At 39.1% G+C, this 24,445-nt stretch overlaps 1 protein-coding gene across 10 annotated transcripts in view; it reads right to left on the reverse strand.

Moving 5' to 3' along the window:
• Nucleotides 1-24,445, reverse strand: part of STXBP5L (syntaxin binding protein 5L) — a 203,634-nt gene that overhangs the window by 78,242 nt on the left and 100,947 nt on the right. For all 10 annotated transcript variants that reach the window (XM_030019693.2, XM_030019690.2, XM_030019695.2 and 7 more), the window contains 3 exons: nucleotides 13,842-13,905; nucleotides 7,450-7,533; nucleotides 731-854 (listed from right to left, as the gene is read on the reverse strand). In XM_030019693.2, coding sequence (XP_029875553.1) covers nucleotides 731-854; nucleotides 7,450-7,533; nucleotides 13,842-13,905 — 272 coding nt within the window. The remainder of the gene's footprint in view (nucleotides 1-730; nucleotides 855-7,449; nucleotides 7,534-13,841; nucleotides 13,906-24,445) is intronic.

Here is a 24,445-nt window from a genome sequence, read left to right on the forward strand (position 1 = left end):
CTGGGGATTAGACTAGATGACCTCTGAGAGGTCCCTTCTGACATAAAGTACAATTCTATGACTAAAAATGATAAAATAAATTAGGAAATTTAAGAAAATGCTAAAACTTTTCTGGGCTATATAGATCTTGCCTTCCCCTTCTCCCTCCCTCTCCACCCAGTCAGGCTTCTTAGTAATGTATTGATTTGCAGTAGAGTCAATACCTTTTTACCTCATTTATAGGAAGAAATGGCATATAAATCCCAGCCATAAAAGATACAGCCATTTCTTAATATGACTCTATTAAATTCTTCACTGCAGTGACTTGGGAAGCCTTGTACCATCTCTATAACAAGCAACACAGTGCTTTGTACAAAATGTATTATTTCTTGTGAAAATTGCACATACAAGCACATAAGTACAAAATATAAAAGAAATAAATGTTAAAATCCCATAGCCTGAGGGTGTCAAACACCAGCAGTAGACTATTAAGATGAATTGGATAAAAGACGACATTAAAGCAATATTAAACAGTAAGACATATTTATGACACCAATGAAAAAAAAGTTTGATCAAAATTGCTCTCTGATTTTTATAATACTTTGCAGCTACTTTGCAGATTAAAATATTTATGCAAGAAGCAACTGTGGATCTGGGCTACAATAAAAAATGAAATAAACATAGATACTAGCAAACAACATGTTGAATATTGTGTTGCTTCTTAGTTATACATTTTAGCTATCAAAATTACCATGTGGAATTGTGGTCTGGAATGGTCTGTTAGGACTCTTCAGATTCCATAGGGTCAAGCTGCCATCAGAGTGACTGCACATGAACTGTTTTCCTTCATGATGCCAAGCAACAGAATGAATAGCCTACAGAAATGAAAGAAGAACTTGAGACTGAAATGGAATACAGTGTTTACGCTAATGATATTTCAATGTATGACTTTGGATTATATTAATCTAATGGTATATCAACAGTTGGATGGTTCTTGCTTGTCTAAAGTCCATTACCAGCACTTTTTTTAGTAACCAATGGCTGTAATCTGCTAGTCAAGCAAAAGAATTCATTACAAATGCTAACATAACACAAGAATGTAAGAAAGCCTGTACTGAATCAGACCAAAGTTGAAGGAACAGGGTATTAAGGTAAAAGTATAAGAACAAGGGACATACAGTGCAATTGTAATATGTCTGATAGCTCTCCTTAGAAGTATTTCATCTGACAAACATACAGGGAATTCTATGTAACAAGTTTTACAGGTAACATACAACATATGCAGTCTTCCCCAGAGGGCTATTTAGGAAAAGTAGAAATAGCACTCCGTTCTTGAGTAATTCTGCACCCCCCCACCCCCCGCCCCCCAATACTTAAGCTTCAGAGCGAGTACACAGAAATCTGGGATGTTTAATACAAAACCAAAACCACTAAAGAGAGCAGGATTGTTTTATTGACATAGGAAATTACCAAAACAATGATGTAAGATACTTTTGGAACAGATAGTGCTTCAGAGGAATATCACACTCCTACGGACATAATGCAAGTACCACATGATGAATGTTACGCATGCCAGAAAGCAACACTTCAAAAATTAATAGTCCATTCTTAGTATTTCGTGCACAATTAGTAGAACTGCCTGAAAATATCCATAATTACATCAAACTAGCTGAAAGGATAATGGTGTAAATCCTTCATTTTCACTGGTATGTGCTGGAAACCAACGAAAGCCATTTTCTGACAAAACAAAGTATTGATTCATTGTATACCACAGTTTCTCACACACTCCCCTCAGAAGCACAAACTCACAGAATTTTCCCTTGAATCTATTTCCCTTCCAGAAACGTTAGCTGCCAAATAGCAAAACACACAATATGTTTTTATGTAAATGTAAATAAAAGAGACCTATTTTTGAATGCAGTTTAATAAATTTCCATTTTTGCAACCCAGAAAATGCTAAGGCCTTGCATGCACTTACAATTGCATATGGCCATTTACCTGATTTATTCAAATCACTTTACAATCATGCCTGGGTATTCATAAGTCAGCATTGGAGTTGTTCATATCAATTTTGCTTAAGCTGACAAGAAATAAACCTAAGCACTACTGGTCACTATTCAAAACTCCCTGTTGGTCTTCCTCTTTTAATAAGTATATTGATTGTTACGGTTGATAACGGCTCACGGTCTGGAGGGAATATCAGAAGAACCCAACGAAAAGGCTGTGACCCTTTACCAAAACTTTACGCAGCTCATGAGGCTGGACAGCATAGCCATAAACGAGCCTTTGCATTAAGATGAGCCAGACATTTTAACAGCAATCTGACATGCCTTGTATACGAATGCTTTGCCAACACACTAGTGAGCTCATCATGCCAATAAATACTTAACTGAGCTGAACAAAGTGAACTCTATCTTCGAGTGACATAATGGGAGTCACTCAAACTTCCACCTACCAGAGGGGGGTTGGCACACCATTCCTCTTAAAGACCCAGAAGATACGAAACTATAACTGAAGCAACAGAAGACAACACAGAAAGATGGTTCATGCAGCGTCCAATGCCACTGCCCTCGGGTGGTAAGAACCTTAGATCTGCGGGGAGCGCTGCTTCACTTGTCTATCCTCGTGCAAATTAATTCTGACATGAGCTCATTCATGCTTGCTATCATGCCAAATTTGAATCTGCTTTTGATGTGTTATCACACATTTCACATGGTTACAGTCGCTAACTGTGTCTGAGCAGGAGCAGCTGAAAATTGTACCAAGCTGCTTGTTAAACTGCCTCTCAGCTACCAGGTGCCACCTGCCAGCATAAACCTCCTGTTGAGTGGAGCTGAGGTGGAATGCTCCTGTCACAGACAGTTGGTGTACCAGCAGCTCAAACTCACCTGTTAGACTGTGCCCCGAAATGGGCAAGAAATACTTAGAATAATTTTTAAGGTCTCAGCTGGGAGTCACGACTAATACTGAAAAGTGGTACTGAACAAGTTCCTAATTTTCTCTCTGCTAGAATATGTCTACCATTCTCATCCGCTTCTTTAGCATCCACACAAAAAAGGAGCAGTTATTTACTTAGAACAGGAGTTCATCACAGTGGGTGACTCATGTGAATGTTCACACAGTGTATGCACATAAAGCATATCACTCCAGATTGGGTATGTTTCTCCTTCTGCAATACCCACAGTGGTTGCATATATATTCTATCTTCTCTCATACTCAGCATGTACTAAAATTAAGCATGCCCAACACCATTTCAGTTCCTTCCCAACCACAAAACTCCTCCACTGAGAAGAACTCATGGGGACTGCAGGACCACTTTTAACCATATTTTGAACAAGCACCATACTCAACTCATTCTATTGCTTGAATCTTCAGAAACATTTGTGTTAGTAGTACTGCAGGACCATTACAGCAAGGGCCACATCCGATTTGATACTTCCATAATGGCATAGTGCTTGATAAATGTAGGGAGATGTCATTTGGCAAATGTTTCTGTGAACTCTGCAGCTTCATTTTGGAGAAGTGTTGTAATGAAAAATGATGACTATGCTTCAGGAAGCTCTGAATGTGCGTTGACACAACCCATCAAACTTTTAAACAGTCTGTGTATGAAGACAGCTGTTTTTCTGGGTCTGCCACCTATCCATAATAACTTGAGAATCCTTTGAAGGATCTGTCTTGTTTATATGCTCTCTTTTTATACCAATTGATGGAAATAAACTTTTGAGGGAATTTATAAAAGCGCTTGCAAGGAAAACCTTTTATAAAGGGCATCATATATGAGTATTGATTGAAAGGGCCTGAATATCTCATATGCATCACCACTGAGAAGATGACAATCATCATCCACACAAAGAAATAAATTTGCAGCTGACATCTTGAAGATCAGACACAAGATTTTTTAGCAGCAGGTTCAAGCTCCACCCTGGGACCAGGCGCTTCACAAGCGAGAACATTTTAGTCTCTTGAGAAGCTTTGACACAGTAGAGAAGAAAACAGAAACTCCTTGGATCAGGAGTTGGTGAACTGAGGCAGCCTCTAACTGGTCATCAGTGGGGCTAAAAGAGAGACAGGATTACCTTTAGCTCCAGTGAGTAAACCATAAGTATCAGGGAGAAGTTTTAAAGGGAAGATATAGGCTTACAAGGCCACGAAGCAGGGAAGTTCCAGATCATGCAACTTGTACAGCCTTTTCTATCCTTGGTGAGAAGCTCTCTCATTTGAAATGTGCATACATGTTTTATCTATGAAAGGTTCCCAGCCTTCAAGACATGAAGTACAGCATGACGAAGATGGAGTAAGGAATGCAGCTGTAAAAGCTCCAATTGCAGGTCTGTGAACAGGGGGCAGAGTCTTCAGCTCCACCACTTACAAGCTATTAGATTGTCTCAGCGAGATGTTTATTCTAGGACCAATGTTTCCATGTCATTAATCTGGACAGCAAGGAAAATGAAAGGGCATACTTCTGCAAGTATTGGACAGATCCTGCTAATATTGTAGGAAAGAACTTATCTCCCTGTCAGACGATTACCTGTATTCTGAGGAGATGTCTGCAACATATGTCTTGTATCCATGTCTGCAAGTGTCATGTGATGAGAAGCATCACACTGGTATGACAATGCCATGCAGCCTAGAAAGGACAGGCAAGATTTCACAGTAGTGATGTTCTAGTGGACTGAGAACTGTTATCTCTTGATGATCCTTTTGTTAGCCAGCTGTTCAAGTGTGCAAATAAAGAGGACCTATTCCATCTGAGCTGAGTGTCCACTACTTCTAAGACCTCAGTTAAAGAAACAGCACTCAACATAGTAAAAAAATTGAATGGAAGATGCCTTTTAATAATAGTTCTCGCTGACAATGAAATGAAAGCATTTCCTGTGGCTGTATGAAAAGAAATATCTTTAAATACATGAGATATGAAACTATTCCTCTCTATAACAATTGAATGTCAGCAGATATAGTCCCCATCTTGAACTTAAAAAGGAAGAATATTTAAACTTGTAGATAGGCAATCAGTTACCAGCCTCCCTTCCTCCTCTGTATCAAAAAATATATGCTGTTAACTTCTCACTCCTGTGCTCCACAGTGACAAGTTCTACAGATGTGGGTAACAACAGAGAGCCTCCTTCTCAACAGCTGGTCTGGGGAGACTGAAATCCAATGCTATCAAGGGTAACACAGGAGAAGTTCAGTTGAGGCTCTATCCTGTGAAAGGGTGAGTATTCGGATGGAGTCTTGAGGGTGCTGACATTTATTTTGAATGACATTACAAAGCTGGACAGCTATCTGAAGAAGATTACAGAGAAGAAGGAACTTGCCTGGGTGAGAACACTCACAGTCCATCAAAGACAAGAATATAAGCTGTTTCTCACAGTACACACCAAGCGCTAATGGAGAAGCCTGGTGCCAGGGGAATTTTTGTTCCAAACCAGAAGTATCTGCCCCACTGAAAAGCCAGAAAAGATCATTCCATCTGACGATCCTTAAAGATGCCAGAACAGGAAGTGGTGAGTTAGATGAGACTTCCAGTTCTTTCACCATCAAATAGGGTGACTAAGTTAGTTTCAAAACTGGTGCTAAAGAAAGCATAATGATAGCAAGAAAAATGAGGCTGGATTAATTTCATTCAGACCCCATTCAAAGAGGCACTTCGGTATTCAATAAAGATACAGAACACTACAGTAATTTATCTGAGACCTCAGAGATACCCTGCAATTGCAACTGGCTGGCTCAGTGCCAGAACAACGATAATGAAAGATTGGCCAGGCGTCATGGGGCACAGAGGCCTTGCATGAGTCCGGATAGAATGGTGAAGGGAGCAGGAACAATGTCTTCTGGACTGTGATCTTAGGTGATCAATCTGTAAGAAGAGGCCTGGGTTTGAAAACCTGGGTTGGTGCCAAATACCAAGTGGCACATGCCAAACGAATAATTAGTGACTCACAATAGCTATATAACGCAGGATTTAAAAAGGAACCCTTTTTAGGAGCTCCCTAGGGGAATCCTAGCAGATCTGGAACATTATCAATCTGGAGCCTGAAAGTCTGGAATAAAGTACAATGGCTAGTCACACAACCCTTTTAGAGACAAAGTAAGAATTTTGCAACTATTTCAGTAGACGATAGCAAGCCATCACAAGTTGCACAAAGTGCAGTAATGACACAGCAAGTAACCACTGAGGAGGAAAACACATGACTAATAAAAAGGCCAAAAAACATTCCTGAGGACAGTACTGAAAAATGTGGAACAACTAAATTGTATGAGAAATTTTCAACACCCTACCACTCTGTCTCAACAAGAAGGGAAAAAAAAAAAAAAAGGAAACAGTATTATGAAGATCCTGTTTTATGTAGTCTCATTCTGAGCACAAGGGAGGACAGTGAGTGAACAGACCCCCCCCCCCCCAGGAGACCTGTAAAAGGAGAAAGTTGTCCAGCCTTAAGTAATAGAACAGGTGCAATTTCACAAGTGTATGCACAGGTGGACTGTCACTTAGAGACAATTTAGTGGGCATGTCTTGAGGCTTAAGTACCAGCCTGTTTAAACTCCAAATTACCCTGTCCTTTAGAACAGCTGCTATGTGGATGCTCAGAATCTTAACCTTGAAGCTCAGTGTAGTGTTAATATGTCTGTGAAAACAGGTCTGAAAGAGTGCAGGATTCAGATATATTCAGAATTACTTTTTAGAGTGTGTATAAATGTGTCTACTCCTTACATGTAGTAAGGTGGCAAGATGAAGAAGGAAAGAGAACTACAGGAAACCAACTACTGCCTGGCCCAATTTAAAGAAAATGTCCTTTCCTACCTTCAGCTGTAGCTGCATTCACATTCACCCATGGTGAACTTTACAGAAGGGCTGGCAGAACAAAGCAGATTTTTCCCTAGGGCTAGTACTAAAATCCTAGTAACTAGGAATATATCTGATTTTGAAACAGCCTGTTTATTGATACAAGAACTGTGTCTGTGGTTGATACAATCAGCTTACAAATGGCAAGAGACAATTGTCTGATAAAACTATGAGAATACAATTTTGAAAACCTTTTAATCAGATCTTGAGCACTAGGTAATAGCCCTACAATAGACCAACAGCCCTACAAACTAATCTGTCTTTCATTCTAATTAATGTTCTAGTAATACACAGTAAAGATAATTATATAATTCCTAATATAGCTCTATCTCAGGTCAGCTCACTACTACACTCTGTCCAACTAAAGATCCCCACACAGAAGCTGATGAACTTGTCAGAATCAAGGGGAAGAGACTCCATGTCATAGTACACTCACAAAAGCCTGATGCATTAGAACTAGAGATTTCAGGTTTTGATTAATTTTGTCAGTAACTTGTTCAAAAGCATAGCACAAACAGTACTTCCAGAACAAGCAATGCCTTAAGATAAGTATCCATCTGCTTGACAAGACATATGACAAACTGCTGAACAACAGTTTCTCTGAATTAATGTAAATTGCTTACCTCATCATAATAAGCTCTCAGATCAGCTCTTTTAGATCGTAAGTCCCAGAATACAACAGTCCCATTTTCATAGCCTATCAATAGCTGGAGGAGGGAAACAAACACAAGTACAGTTTTGGATTAAAAGGGTATATACAAATATTGAAGAACTTAAGGATTTTAAGAGATTTTTAATAAATAAATAAGCACTATAAAAAGAAATGCCAAACTGATGTGCAAGATTGTAGTTTGCACTACACATAATACCCTGCTTTCAAATTATCTTTCACCATGAATTACTTCTCGTTACTGACAATTTAAGATCTGTTATGGAAGAAAAAATGTGCTTTATACTTCTTTTTTTCTTTGCTTGTTTCTTCTGCAAGATTATGTGCCTGGACAGTCTCCACAATTGTATATCTGCTGAGAAAATAAGACCACAGCGTGTTCCTGTCAGCTCTTAACCTTCCTTGCCCCTGGTCGGAGGGAAAACTGACACCTAAGAGATCACTTAAATAACTTCAAACCAAAAAGTCACCAGATTAAACTCTCATTCAACTACTTACATTCCTTTAGTTTCTGCTTTCTATTGCTTTAAAACATTCTGAAGAGCTCCCCCTGCAGTGAATAAATTGCTTGCTTTCCTAGGAATTGAAAATAAATTAACTGGTATGCCAATTTTTACTTCTTCTAGAACTGGTATGTCATATCATCACACACACGTGAGAAATACCAGCAAGGAAGATTTGTGAAAAGATGAAAGAGAAGAAAAACAATGCCTAGGAGAAAAATAAGAATGAACAGAATCCTTTCTCCTTGTCGCTATTGAAAAGAACCGCATTATTGATCTGGCACAGTATTGAGTACTTTTCATTTGAACACAATTAATTTCAGATCTCATGGAAGATGTGAAGTCTAGCCTACTTAGGTGTCCTGGAAATGACTTCCCATGGGGCATGTCTTCCTAAGAATCTATCCTGGACATGAAGACCGGGAATGACCAAACTGGCAGACTCACACACTTCTGCTATAGAATATTTTATACAACTGGTAGCGATAACTGCAGTTGTTCTTTGTCCATAAACACATGGATCACAGAATGCAGGCAAGAATTTACAGTTTCTATATTAAGAAATTGAACAGAATGATAAGACTATCTCTTAGTCTGTGAAACCTTACCAGCATCTTTGCTATCACTCACTTTAGCTTGCATAAGTCATAAAAATGAAACTTGGCTGGACTGCTAAACAAAACATCACTTTATTTCCAAGTTAAATATAATTGATACATCAATACTGCTATAAAAGAACCTGGGAATACTCTCAGTCCTACTAGATATGATTCTTTACATTGCCAGGAGAATATTCATTATGTGGAGATGTATTACCTGAACTGGGAATGATTTATAATTAATGTAGTTACTATGTGAATATGAAAAATACCTGATTACTTAAGAATTCTGCTCCTGAAAAAAATTCAAACTATCCTGGAGAAATTCCAGAATATTTATCATTTTTGCTCTGGACAGGTCAATACGGGATTCTGTGGCAGAGTAAATGTGAAAAGACATGCTGTTCAGAAAGCATGCAGTTAACTGGATGCTAACTAACCAGTTGAGTCCAGTTTGTATCTCCCAGTATTCTTTTCACCTCAGCTTTTTTACAAATATATTCAGGAAACTGAAGGAACAGAAAAGCATTTAGTATGTGACCCTGTTTCTTAATGAGCCTTTCTCCCTGGTGAAGCAGGCTTGTCTTTTGATTTTTATCGCTCTCTTTTGCAAAGATACCATGCTCCAGGTTATTACCAAAAAGTTAAATACCTCCTATCAGAGACAGCATTTCACCTGATCCATTGCTGAAATGGTTAATGCACAACAGCACTACAGAATTGCAAGATACAAAGTGCTGTGATTTCAGGGAAGAAGCTGAAAGATAAACAGATTTGCTGCATAGCCAGGAATCTCTGTCTCTTTGCTTAGATGGTAGCCGTGCTGTTTAACTGCTAGTACTGTGGTATGACACTAAAGTCAAAATTCCAACTGGGTGAATGTGGTTAGTCTCATTGCCAGTGTATTTATGATGCTCTGAACTCTGACCTGTCTGAACCATAGGAAACTCAAACTCTCACACTCCTCTTGGCCATGGTGAGCACTTGAGAGATCTATAAGACAAATTCTACGTCTGTAATAGAGATAAAAAATAAAACATCCATAAATGCAGTTGGAGGGGAAACATAGATGAAGAAAAATATGTGTAAATATGTGTAAAAAGAGTCCAGGAAGGAAAAAAACAGATTTCTCTTCAGCTTGTGTTTCCTGGCACCTTGTTTAATTACTCCTGCTTAATTAGGTTAAGAAACATGCAGAAGGCTGGACAGAATTTGAACGAGGGAGGAGTCCTGGCAAGATCTTCCTTGTCTAGTGGAATTGCTCCACATTTTGACTTAAATCCTTCTTCATGAAATGCTTTTGATGGTGTTTTAGGGAGATTTCTCCTTTACAATCAACTAATTGCATCCTGGTGTGTGCCAGCCAGCCCCTTCCTTGTCCCAGTAGCACAAAACAGCTGGGAGAAAAAAAAACCAAGCCTGCCAAATGCACACTGTATTTAAGTGTTACTAGACCTCAGAACACAGACTCAGAGATAGGAAGTTTAGGCCACCAGCTAATAGTTAATAACATGAAACCTTTTCCTATTAAGCTTTCTCCATTTGCTGGGAAACTGCAAATCATTGCAGTTAATGTCTTCTCCTGTGTCAGCAAGAAAAGTAATGTTTGCTACAGATCTGCCACTTACAAATGTCTGTGCACTTCAGTCTGTTCCTAATGTACACTTATTCATTGATTTGGCAGACACAGCTATATTTCATGAACTTAATCACTAGGTCCTCAAATTGTTCTTCAGTGACACATTAAACGCCCAAATTTTCTTTGTTGTCTGTCTTCCAGCTGCAGCTTGCTACATTAATAAAAGAGATTGTCTCCAAAGCCTGCCTTGATAGTTTGCCTGGAGGGCACTCTGGAAAAATTTTGAATGGCAGAAGTCTTCTGGAATTACATTCACTCTTTTGGCACATTAAAACTCGTCATCAGTTACTGATATAAACTGGAACTTTTAGGAATTTAAAGAATTTGTAAAGATGAGTATACAGTCAGCACACAAATTCCCCTGGCTTTCAAAAAAGAGATCTTATGATTGTCCTAGATTTGGAAAGGTTTGTCTGTGTTTTAGGACTCTCAACCACTCAGTGCCCATAGGAGAATGCTACTTATTTACTTCAGCAAAACACACCCAGATCTGTGAACAACTTTGTGATACCCCAGACAAGGATATACCACTGGACCCTTGCAGAGTACAATACCCTTGTACTTGTAGAGTACAAGAATATCTGTATTTTGAGCAACGATTATGACTGATTTGTAGCCACTATTTAATTCCTGAAGCATATGTAAAGAACACTTTTATCTGCTGCTCCCCATGAAGTGATGTGGGGAGTCTGATTTCTCCCCCCAACACCTCTTGTTGGTCTTTGATCAACTTGAAGCTGAGGAGCTAAGCAGAGTATGTAGAACTATCTTGAAACAGCTCTATTACCTAAGAACAACTCTGCTAAATTACACAAAAGGTCTACCTATCACAGTCTCTTGTACTTAAATGGCCAAGAGCAAATACCAAAGAACAATATGGGAGGAGGGCAAGTATTTACCATACTCTCACATATTCTCTCAGCGCAAGTTATTTTCTCATTCAAAGACAGCCAGCTCTTCAACTAGACATGACTTGGTTTAACCTCATCTTTAATAACCTTTCAGGAAAATTCAGCAAACTTCTTCAGTAACCTTCAAATCGGTTTTTCTTGTGTTAACTTTTCTAGTCTCCCTTGTGACCAATATACATTTTCAGCACCATTTGGAAAGAGTTTTATCGCTTCTTCCCATTGCACATTTGAAGAAGTACTTAATTGGCTTGTTTGGAATCTGACATCTGTCAGCTTCATTTGATAGTTTTTGTATTGAAAGAGACTATGAAGTGTTTCTACCCTCTTCATAACAATTGTGATTTTCAAACTCAGAATCACAATCAGCTCTTTTCCACAATGAATTGTCCTGTCGCACTTAGTTGTGTCTCACATAGAAAACCTTGCCCCTTCTCTAAATTTCTTTTAGCACAATTATGTTCTTTTTGACACAGAAGGACAAATATTATGCTCAGTATTCAGCAGGCAATCAATCATGCATTTATGCAATAGCCCTGTTTTGTTCTCTCTTCTTCTCCAGATAATGCCTAATTTTGATTTTCTTTATTGGTCACTACTGAGCATTGAGCTGACATTTCATTGAACAATCAATCACCACTCGAAGCTCTTGATACCAAACAGTAACAATCAGCTCAGACCCACTGTTTCGTATGCAAAGTCAGAAACGTTTTCCCCCACACATATCACTTCCCATCATCTACACTGAATACTGACAAAAGACAGTATTTAACCTGTCATTTTACAGCTGAGTTTCTCAGCCTCCTAAAGTCCAACAAACCTGATCACATCACTGCTTACTTTCTTTTCTAGGTTGTTTATGACAATGCTAAAGAGCGGAAGTCCCAGAATTTGGTTTTTTTTTTTTTTTCATTTTTTCCCCATTCTGAAGAAAGATTGTTTTATCCTTCATTCTTTCAACCAAAGTTTAATGAGACTTAATTGAAAAATTTAATTTTTTTCTCTACTGTTGTTTTTTTTTGATCTAGAGCGACGTCTTTTGACTTAGTGCTTGGATCTTCTCTTACATCTGTGCGTACCTTTCACTGATATCTTTCTGTGAGTATCAAACACTATCAATTCCACATTCTGCAAATCTGCAAGTATTTTGTTAGCACCAATTTGTTCTTTACATGACTATCAATCTATCAATGACAAACGGCTGCACTGGGATGGTTTCTGTATAGCTTACATTTTCTACTCTTTCTCCCCATGAATTTCCAATGTTTGTTTTTCATAGGGATCCGTCTGATTTTGTTGTTGCTGTTGTTGTTAGTATGCTAGTACTTCATCAGTGGCCAGATGTCTCCAATGTGCCCTCTGAGCAACAAGCAATAGTATTTCCTAGCAAGTTCTCCTCTAACTCCCTTTCCTGGGGCCTTTTTATCTTCTCTCTTTCTGCTGAAGTCAAAATATTTTAGGCTTCTCTTTGGACATGGTGCGTGACATTCCTGTAAGAGATGTTCACTCACAAGACCACTTTTTCTTTTAGTTATCATATCCTTTTCCCCTACGCCGTGTGATTTATTAGGTCATCAGCAACTTCTGTTGTGGCCAGCGAACAAGAGTTATGCCTCATCAATAAACCTTTATTTTTATTAGGTATTTTGCCATAGATAGTCAAATAGCATTTCTTGATGGCTTCTGGTTTGAGGCTAAAACACTACGCTTCATAGCGTTTAATTACTCTATTTGCTGTATTCTAAATTACTTGATCTACTGTTACCTTCTTCCACAAAGGCTTAGAGATCCAATCTAACTTGTTGGAGGGCTAGCTGGCAAGTGCATCATTTTCACATAGTTCACCTTGCAATATGGTAAATCCAAGGACAGATAATGCAAATGAAATTCAGATGTAGTCATCAGTGTTTTTCTAGGTACCCATATTCATTTCAGCATAATGTCCCCCGTATCAGTATCAGAAATTCAAACTGCTGCTAGTTTCCAATAACCATCAGCTGTTACGTGAGGCACACTGTCAAATAGATACACCATTTGTAAGATGCAGTCCTTTATAAATACACACTAAAATGCAATTAGTGGAAGTGATCAAAAATTATGAGATAGTTAAATGCCCCTTCCACACAGGCAAAATGCTCAAAAATTCGGTAGCAACACATAAATAAAAAAGCTCTAATAAAACTGGTTTTGTGGCAACTAAATTTTGTTTTGGAAAAGCTACCAACTCCGATTTTGCTTTCTGACAGTATCAATCACGACCCTTACACTCTATGTTTTGCTTCCACTTGTTGACAGGTCTTTACTATTCTCAACTCTGCTCACAAACAGCAGCAAGTTCTAAATATGGGTTACTATCATTGTTATTCTTGTATAAGAAAAGATTTCTTATCTTATGAAAACCTACTATAATGATACAGTTTTTAGTCAATTCTTACTTAAGCAAAGTCAAGTTTATTTAATCAGGAACAATTTTGATTGGCTATAGGTTTCAAAGTACAGTATGTTGTCTGCATCACAGATTTTTACTCATTAAAATTGTACCAAGAGAATTATTTTCTTAAAAACTGTAAAAGTGACACTGCAAATATAGAAAGCAAGCTTATGATAAAATTAGCGTATAAGCAAAAAGAAAGCACTATCAAGGCAGATAAAGGGTATGAAATGCTGTAATGTTTTATACCATTAGTTGTACTCACTTTTCCCTCATCTCTTGGGCTGTCACTTAAATGTACAACTGGCCCAGGGTGAGTCTTTGTGGATCTGCAAGACAAAATCACATCAAAGCTATGAATGTTTTTTGTATGAAGAGCTAGATGCTTACCTTAATTTCTAGGTGCGTTAACGTGTACCTCCAATGGTTTAAAAGTCATTCTAAAAAGCCCAACAGGGGAAGATAACTGTCTGAAAGTTATCCATATCTCTTCATGTTCTCCTCTATTTCCTTTTTGCTGTTATAGGCAAAGATTCTCCTTTGTTGATGAATCCTTTCTTCTATTTTTAAAAAAACCTTGCTATTCCTCTTATTACATTAATTTTTTTCCCCTCTGATTTCTAAGGCTTTTTTGCCTTTTCTATTCTCGACTCCCCCTCTTTCTGCCCTCCCTCCTCAATTGCTTGATTTCAAGGCTAATCTGCCAACGATTTGCAAAGTCTTCACTGGATTCATTTCAATACTGGTAACAAGACTCATCCAGTTCCAATCTCATTAATGACAGGGCTTCAGTGGCTCCACCTACACTACTCTATCAGGTAGCTTCTTAGCATTACTGACTGCAGCGGGGTTTCAGAAATGGAGCATCTTGCCACTGTCTGTTCTGTAAAGCCTTATGACATCTTCAGACCAACTAATACAGTTGCACCCATAATGCATGTACAGTGAGGCTCGTCAGCCGTAAGACCCATCCCATGAGTCTTTGTAAGCCTCTGTAAAGATTACTTATTGTTCTTGCTGCCCCCTCTCTTTTTGTAACATGTACCAACAAAGTAGTATGCAACATAGTACAGGGACTGCTGCTTAAGTCATTGCTGTCCAGCACCTGACAGCAAATGCAAATCATAGGAAACTGAATAGACAGATGAAGATTTCTCAACTGTCATCTTTTCTGACCAGATCTTTAGGCCCTGGCAGTCATACAGAGCAAGAAGACAAGCACCAGCCCACAAAGCTTCAGGCTATTTGAATGCCTGCACAGAACAGGACCTTTCTTTCATCTAGGTTCTGGGTCAGAGCACATGTCCCTTGGAGTTCAGCTTAGGATCTAGACTTGCATGGCTGGTCTTGGTTTACCGAAGGTCACCAGGAAAAAAAATATGGCAAGGACTGGAAGGGCCCATAAAGCTAAGAATTTATCTGGAAGCCATACCTAACACTACTTAGGCTCCAAGTTTTAAAACAATCTGCAAGAGAATTAAACAAACCAAAACTAGGTTCCAGCCAAACCGCTCAAAGGATTTTCCTAACTTATCAGTGTTCCTCTTCCTTTGGCCCAAATACTGCACTACAGCAAAACTGGCCTCTGTTCTACCAAGTCAGACTCCAAATCAAGACTGAGTGGTATGCAAAAATTCCCAGGCAACTCAAACGTTAAAATACTGTGGAGTAATCTATATCCTCATAGATGACTCTTTCCCAAAACAGTATGCTCCAACACTGTTGAAAGCATGCACACTTTCCTCTGGCCTCTATTTTTTGCCAGTAGAATGTCTTAAGTATTTCAGCTATTTGGTCATGCAACAAAGCTGGGCCAAAACAGCATGGCAAAGACCTTGTCCGATATTTACCTCTGAGCTAAAGACAATGAAAAATTACTCCAGACATCCTTAGACCTTCCAAACTAAGTTTATTCCAGGCCAGAGAGAGAGAAAACTTCAAGTCACCTGAAGGCCAGACAACCTTCCAAGACTATACCCCATGCCTTCACATGTATTTTAACATTACTGCTAGCTGCATACACAAAGCTAGTAGCAATGTGGCAAGCCCCTTCTTTGGTGAACCTTCTCCATGAGATGAACCCATGCCAGCATCTTCAGCTTTGGCAGATCATGTTTCTGCAGATACCTGCGGCATGTTACTTTGCTACATGAGGTCTTGGTGAAGAAGGCTTCTGCAAGAGCATTTTACAACATATCCCAGCACAGAAGTGAGATCAGCAGGAAAGCAGTGGACAGCCAGTCTATACAGTAATGTTCTATACAGACTGTCTTTAATGGTGCCAGCAGCAAGCACCCATTTGGCTTGAGACATGGCACGCAACAATTTTTGCAGAGATGCAGTTAGCGGGAAATCTGGCTGTCATTCCTATCCAAGCCAAATCCCCAGAGGGGACCCCTCTGGCTGAGCTTCTGTTTCTGAGTAACCTGTACTGGAATTAAAAAAAAAAAATAATTTCCACCACACCAGACCTTGGAGCAGGCAGGGTAGGTAGGCAGTGATGGGGAACTGAGGGGTGAGCTGAGGATATTTGCAGGCAGCACTTAGACCCACACACACCTTGTACATCTGTCCTCAGCAAGTGAATATGACATCTTGAGACATTCTAGGCTGCTTTGAACTTTGTTTCTGATGTAAGTTCACCGATCTCAATTTGTCAGAGTATGTTGATGGAAAGAACTAGATCTGTTTGGGGTACATGCTGCCTATGCCATGATGGGCAAAAGAGGAAGAATAAGAGGAAAAACTGTGAAGAGAAGAGGCAGCATAAGAAATTTTAGGTTTTAGCCAGGTAAGAACCACTCATGGATGACAGAAGAGGGAGCAGAGCCAAGCAAACATCAGGCATGACTAAGCTGGCAACAGACAAAATGGAGGAAGGAACACATGCAGGCTGACAAGGCATACTGGTTTGGGCGGTTATCCCAGCCCATTGAACCCAACCGGTATGCAGGCTGGGTTGCTTAGCTGTACCAGTACTGGTACTTGACCAGGAATATTGGCAAAATTGGGGCAAATGGAGGGAGAAGGGGAAAGAGCATACTGTCTTTCTAAGCTAAAGGTTAATCCCATCTAGGCTGCTCTTTGTACCTACCAATTTTAAAAGTCAAGAACAATTTAGATAAATCTGTGCAACCACCACTTTCTTTTTAAGATACATACATCATTGCTTACCAAAGAATGTATCCATTTGTCTTTGGGTAGAAGCAAACTCTTACATGAGCTGTAGTCACTCTACCTTACATCTAACTTTAGTCTATAATTGTACTTTCATGGTCACACAAACTAGTTGTTCCTCTGTAAATGATGTAAAACTGTCTTTTACTACCAGTCTTATTTTTATCTTATATTCTTGCAGGGGCACAGCCTTAGATTTCCATGCTAAGACCTCAGCTAAAAGGGGTAACCTTCACTAATACAATACGTTTTCCTACCTCCTCCATTTCCCTCTTGAATCTATTGTAAACAATAGTTGGAGAATCCTGGGATTTATTACGCTGTAATAAAATTTACTTTTGCTTTTCAGGATATTAGGCATTTTTTGTTTCTTTTAGGAGTATTATCCTTTTATTATTAGGTTCCTAGCTATTTCTTTAGTTTTGTTGAGTAAGAACTTCATATATATTACCAGCAAGGTTGACACCAAACACAGCAGTCTTTGCACTAAATGTATGAGATTTTATTTTTCCTCATTTTCTTTCCTCTATATTTGATATAAGTATTATCTTAATATTTATATTATCTTACTTCTCAGTATTTTAATAGTTTAGTTGTTTTGTATTATAACTGACTTGGTCAGGCTTCTTCCACTTTCTTCCAGTTTTATTATTTTAGTCTGTCAGGTATGTCACTTTATCAAAAGACTCAATGAACCACTGTTTTGCTTTCACACGTACAACACCAGCCTTTGGTTCCATTCTCGTCAGCTCTTTTGTGTCAAATATTGGATGCAGGTGTCAAGGTGTTGGCAGTGGGGAGTTGCAGGGGGGGTCTCTGTGAGGAGCAGCCAGGGCTGCCCTGTTCTGGACACAGCTGGCTCCCGTCAGCTCCAACAGACCCAGCGCAGAGCACAGCTGAGCCCCACAGCCAGGACGGTGGCACCTGAGGGAAAACAAATTAAGAAAGGGCAAAAAACCCTGCTGTACAGGCAGTGAGGAAGAAGGTGTGAGAAACAGCCCTACGAGCAGCAAGGTCAGCGAAGGAGGATGGGAGGAGGTGCTCCAAGCACCGGAGCAGAGAGTCCCCTGCTGCCTGTGGAGAGGACCACACCAGAGCAGATATTTCCCCTGAAGCCTGTGGAAGACTCCACACTGGAGCAGGTGGATATTTCCTGAAGGAACTGCAGCCTGTGGAGAGCCCACGCTGGAGCAGGTTTATCCTGAAGGACTGTAGCCTGTGGAAGGACCCATGCTGGAGCAGGGGAAGAGTGTGAGGACGAAGGAGCAGCAGAGAGGAGCTGTAATGGACCGAGCACAATCCGCATTCCCCATCGCCCTGCACTGCTCAGGGGGGAGGAGAGGGAGGAGGTAGAGGAGCTGGGAATGAAGGAGTGAAGTTGAGCCTAGGAAAAACGGGGGCTGGGGGGAAGGTGTTTTAGTTTTTGTCTTTGTTTCTCACCATTCTACTCTATTTTACCTGGCAACAAATTAAATTTTCTCCAAGTCAAGTCTGTTTAGCCCATTAACAATAATTGGTAAGTGATCTCCCCTGTCTTTATGTTAACCCATGAACTTTTCCATCTTATTTTCTTTCCCTGTCCTGTTGAGGAAGGGGAGTGAGAGAGCAGCTGGGTGGGGGTCTCACAACCAGCCAGGATCCACTCACCACAAATACCTTGATCACTTAAGAGCTGCCAGCTTTGATTACACATAGGTAAGAGAAAACAGAGAGTCTATGAAGTTTGGCAGTCATAACACTAACTCTGTCAGGAAATGAGAAAGGATTTTTTTTCAAACAGTTGTATATCCTAAAACTCATTTCAGACATGCCATCGCAGATAAGATCACCCACAGCATTTCTGGGGTGACAACGGATATTCCTGAATCGTTTTGGAATTGTAGAGCCTACTCCCTGGCAGTCCTCCTGCACTGCCTTTCTGGGGCTCCAAGAAACGTTATTTTTTTTTATACATATCAAGTAAAGTATTTGCATCAAAACTGATTCTTCTTTGGGCTAAACAAGGAATATTCACAAGGTGCAGCACAAAGCTTTTGGTTTGGGATGGGACATGCACAGTCCCATCTTAGGGGAGGATATACCGATACAAAATAACACCAATTCAGAGGGCACAGGGAAGAAAACTGTGCGTGAAAAAGGCTTGTAACTTTCTCCATTCTACATGGTCTTTCGCTTGTTGCTCTGAGCCTGCCCTATGGCTGGATACAGAAGGAGAGACATGATAAATCTTCTCTGGCAATACATCTTGCTTGCTTCTCCTGCAGTGATGTTATCTCTTTCCTAGTGTAGGGCTGTGGATAGGAACCCAAAGCTAGTCCTTTGCGCCACACTAAGACAAGGAATAGTCTGCAAAGGCAGATCAGTGCCTTACTTCTTGCATCTTCTTGTCTCCTCAAGGAAATTATGTCTAAATAGAAATAACAGCAACGTTTTTTTGAGCTCTAGAGAAGTGTTGCTTGTAAAAGGAGAGCTAGGCATTAGGCTCTACAGTCAATTGCTCCTAAGGGTAGACATCATGACTGCACTACAAGTAGGATTAAATAGAGCAATTAGTGTTTCATGAGTTCTGTAAACTAATATTATTGCTATAATATAGTTAGCTATCAGAGCTACAGATACAGTAATTACTACTTTCATACAGTAAATTATACTGCATGTGGAAATGTCTACACACAAAAACATTTTGCCTCATGTAGCTTGAGTATACATAAAATGTTTTGTTTCCCCTCACTGCTATTACAGTAGAGTTGTCAAGGAGACTGGAGAGTTGTATGCTGTCATTGTGGAACAGTCGACAAAGAAAGAAAAACACTGTTGAATTACATTAAAAGCAAAAGCAGAGATCCAACAGCTCCTGGAAAGGATGAAGAGGTTCTAGGAAACCAACCATACTTGAAGCTATTGTCAATAAAACACACTACTGTTGATGCCAGATACTCATGTATAGGCATTCCTTCAAGCTGGCTTTAGGAGACTGTGTAAAAACTAACTAGATCCTACCCTAGAGAGAGGCGAAAATAAGGAAGAATCAGTAGGCAAAAATAAGACATAAGTGAAATAGTTGAGCAGAGAATTCTTCATTCCCAAATACTAGCTGGGGTACAGCTGAGAATGACTGAGAAAATAAAAGCTCTGAAAAGACATGAAAAGGATAAAACACAAAGCCAAGTCCATACACAGCAGAAAGAAAAAAACATGAAGGTCAAGTCCAAAAAATATGAGCAATGATTTTTGGTAAAAAATTCCTACAGCAAAAGCTACCTTCAACTGAGCAAGAAGAAAGCATGAGCTAATGATACAAGACTGCAACATTTCATAGCCTTTGTTGACCTGTAAGCCCACAAAAACAGACTGCAGAAGAACTGAAAATTGGAACAAAAGGTTCCCATGACAGCTGTACAGAGCTAGAAGTTTCTTAACAAACTAGTGATACTTTGAGCTGGTTTGCACTTAATCAGAAGTTATTCCTGACAGCAGCAGGTATTAATTTATTTGGTGCCTGTTCGTTTTGAGAGATGAGAGAGCTGATATGCCCCAAGACTTGACTCTTACTCAGAACAACAGGACTGAAATGAAGAAACCATTCACTGTTAAACAGGAGTCTTCAAAAAAACGTTTAAGGATGGAAGCATTTATTTAACTATTTTATTCTAAAATTCGAAAGCTCAGAAAGAAGTCTTCAGTAATGTTATAATTTGGACCCAGGAAAATGTGAAAAACACATAGATGACGTATTCCTCCATCATTCTGGGAAGTTTTACGCACTCTAAGAAACGGAGTGACTTACTGTTGTAAGAACTTCAAATACCAAGACAATCTCTAAAGCAGGTAAAAGTAATGTATGACAAATAAAGAGCAAACAAATTTCCTTTTGAAAAAAATACCCTGCACAATTACAGAAGCACTGTAATGATTTCTGAGAAGAATGAAAATCTGGTGGTAGAAAGTGGTAGAAGGAGTTAGGAGAGGAAAAAAAAAAAAAGGAAAACATCTATGTTAGTCATTGTTACAGAGTTGGAGTTGACTGAATGTGACAGTGCTGAGAAAAGCACATGCATAAGCAGATAATTCTGTAGTGCCAGTAGTCAGACATCTTCTACAGTTCTGCTTTCCACAAAAGTGCAGCACACCAGAGATTTTAAGGCTTTCTTTTCATTGGTAGAGTCACAGAGAAATTAAAAAGAATGAGCAGAGTTAGATACATCATTCACATACTGTGGATCAAAGCTGGGAATTGGAGTAAGAAAGAATCAGTTCAACCTCAAGATGCAACTCAGTCTTAGACACAATTTCTAAAATGTCTAGAAGAAGGATGCCTTGCAACTTGCACTTTCTTTATACTAGGAATATTTCCATTTGGGTCCGTGCACAGAGGGTGAAGCAGTTGCTCCTAGACTGCTACTTCTCCTGCATGCTTCTTTCCTTCACCGTGGTGGAACTGCTGGCTCTGAGATACATCTAGGAAATAGGGATGGGCAAGGAAAGGGCTAAGAAAGGAAAGACCAAGTTATGGCGCTGTCATAACTGAGTTCCAATTTGCCCAATTCTTTGATACTCCAAATCCCATTAATTTTGACAAGTTTCAGTTATTCATTCATTAGTTAGTGGGGTGTTCAAACACTGGGATCTGCATGCTTGGGAAGGAGGCTTACAATGCAGATTTCTCATTTTTGGAGTTTAGTGGACTCATATCAAGATCTTCCTTTCCTTCCCAACACCAGATCAGAATGTATGATCCTGCAGGCTAAGAAAATTAATCTCACTGTAGTAGAGTAAATGGAGACATGCTGGCCTCATTGACTATTTTTCTCTCCCAGACCTGTTTCCAAACATTTTGAAGGAAAAGAGAGAAACTGTTTGCTTATTAGAGAGTAGAAGACCAAACAGTGTTATGAGCCCCAAACATCTCTGGCAAAGGACTAGCTCAGCTACATGACAGAGAAATGACAAGTGAAAAAGTTTTGAGTTACTCTTCATTCTTAGCTGAAAAGATACTTCAGTCTGGTCTGAGGTAGTGACAATGCATGAGATGACAGAAATGGCTGAGACAATTGCTAGAGAAAATGTTTCTAAAACTCTCCATATTCTAATGTTCTTTCTCAGCTCTGGACAAGGCCAGGTCTGCTGCAACTTTGACAGTACACATGTTTTATAAAGGAATTTTTCATGTAACTTCTAGAATCAGTTATGCCTCAGTACTGAAAATAATCTCAAACAAAAAATTCTGTTTCCTTTGCATTATTAGTCTATTCAGGCCTTAATTTCTCAATTTTACACACTGCTTAAGCAAGCCAGATGATCTCTCCTGTATGAGAAGGCAATAGTCCCTATGATAAAATAGGTATTGCAACCATCTTTTTGATATATATGTCTCTACTAGATGCTTCTGAACAGATCATAATGAGAAAACCACTATCACTCCAAAATACAGTGCTCTACATATCTTTCAGTGTATTTTGATACAAAAGTAGGCAACAAAATCACAAATGGTGACCAAAAAAACACCAAAAAAACAAACCAAAAGCCAACTTTGTAAGTGAAAGTAGCCATGCAGGTCAAGGTGACAGAATTTTTTGCATCATATGGAAAGTCTAAAAATTTTACATCCAAACCTGTTTCTCCTTCAATTCCTTAAACTACTAAGCCTCTTCACCTCAGTTTTCCACTGCAACAGAATCACTGTTAGAAAAAAAATTCTTGCAGTCATTTGATAGGCCTCACTGACTGACAATGGTTTTTCTTCTGAGGATGACAGTTATGTTCTCTGGAATGAATTAATCTCAAGAAGCGTGACAAAACTTTGTGGGGTTGAAACCTTGGTAAGCCCATGAACAGACTAAAATGAATTGTTGGAGTATCTTTTCTATGCTCCATATTTTTTTCACCTATACAATACCCTTTATTATATTATTTACTGAGCAATGTCATCACAACTTTAGAGGGACAAACTCAGTCCATGATGAAAGTCTAGAATGCAACCTGTAGGTGTTTTCCAAAGGGGGAAAATGACAACACAGGTATTCTGACCTTTTCAGGTTACCTTGGCCATAGTGTTAACACTGTATAAGGAGGCCCTCTTCAAACATGTTGTGAAAAACTAAAAGAACTGGAATTTCAGCTTTTTTGGGTTTTTTTTGTACTCTCACAAAATAAGATGCAGTCTGGTTTTACAGTGACTTAGGTATAGTAATACATAGTTTAACATTCTAAAGTCGAAGCATTTTAGGTTTTTAAAAAATTAACCATTTCAATCTCCTATCGGTTTTCACTGTAAAGCCTTGAAATCTTAATGACAACTGAGTTAAAACTGCATTATGAAAATTCATGGAGATTTTAATAGAAGTAGGTACAAGTCAGTGAAAAAAGTAAGGAGGGATTTTGAAAGAAAGACAAGTTATGTCGGCAGACTTAGTCTGCAATTTTAGAAACTGGATGAGAATTGCACGAAGAGGGAAGAACTCTCCTTCAGGCTTGTTTGTGCAGATGACACACAAATCTGACACACTCAAAATTCTATATATAAACCCTCTGTCTAAACTGACGACTTGAATATAGCAGCAGAGCAATCACTTTTACTGGTCTTTCCTTGCCAGTAAGTTTGACACAAATATGCTTGCACAGAAGGTAAACCCTCTCCTTCCAAGCTGTGTAGAGAATAGTAACATCTTCACACTAATCCCACACTCTGAAATGATAAAATCTATCTCAGAATGAAAAACAACGTTATAAGCACTATTACCTCTTACATAGTTTGTGGTATGGCTGAAGCTGTTCCTGAAGTTTTACATACATATGTTTTCCTATTTTCTTTCATCTTTGAAAGTACTTAACATCAACAGGCCTTATGAACTTATAAAGCCCTGAACAACCTGGTCTCATAGTTGATCTTACTGCAAGCCAGAAGTTGGTCTAGAAAATTCCAGCAGGGCCTTCCAACATGAATTATTGTATGATTCTATAATATTAAAATGTGAAAAATCATGTGAAGATTGTACAAAAATAATGTGAAGATTAAAAATATAATCAAATAAGAACATATCCATGGACCAAAACAAAATTGTTCTCTCAAAAATACATCTCAGTACAATTCTAAAGGGAAGTCTACTGTCATAAGCCCACCCTCATGAAGTACACTTAGAGTTAATAACATTCCCTTTAAAAGCTAATCTAAATTACATTTTCCCTGCAAGACAGCAATAGTACTGGAAGAGACATCATAGTTTCTTACCAGAGAGAGTTTACTGAAAAAAGTCACCTAGTTTCAACTTCAGCAGTGCTATAGCATCTGTTAAAGGCAGCTCCTGTGGCAAACATCACCATTATCCCAACCAGCCTCTTACTCTGATACAGATAAATTAATCTGGAGACACACAGGACCCCTGTCTACCTGTGTAATACAGGCAATGACAACTTCCTCCATTCCATATCAAGAAGTGCGCAGTGAGATTGAGTGGAGCGGATACAGCCTTCTTAGACTAGCACACTGCCTACAGGGATCAAGTTATACTTGTAAGATGTAAGACTGATAGAACTAGAAGCAGTAATGGATGAATACCTGTGCTCAATTGTCACTAAACCAGTACATGGCAACTAGCTTTTTAGAAGAAGAAACTATTATGGTAACCACACAGCATCTCCAAGTACTTGAGGTGACAAGGCCTATCTGTATTATGTTGTCATTATCTTTCATAA

This window comes from Aquila chrysaetos, chromosome 7 (assembly GCF_900496995.4).
Source record: "Aquila chrysaetos chrysaetos chromosome 7, bAquChr1.4, whole genome shotgun sequence".
Classification (NCBI taxonomy): domain Eukaryota; kingdom Metazoa; phylum Chordata; class Aves; order Accipitriformes; family Accipitridae; genus Aquila; species Aquila chrysaetos.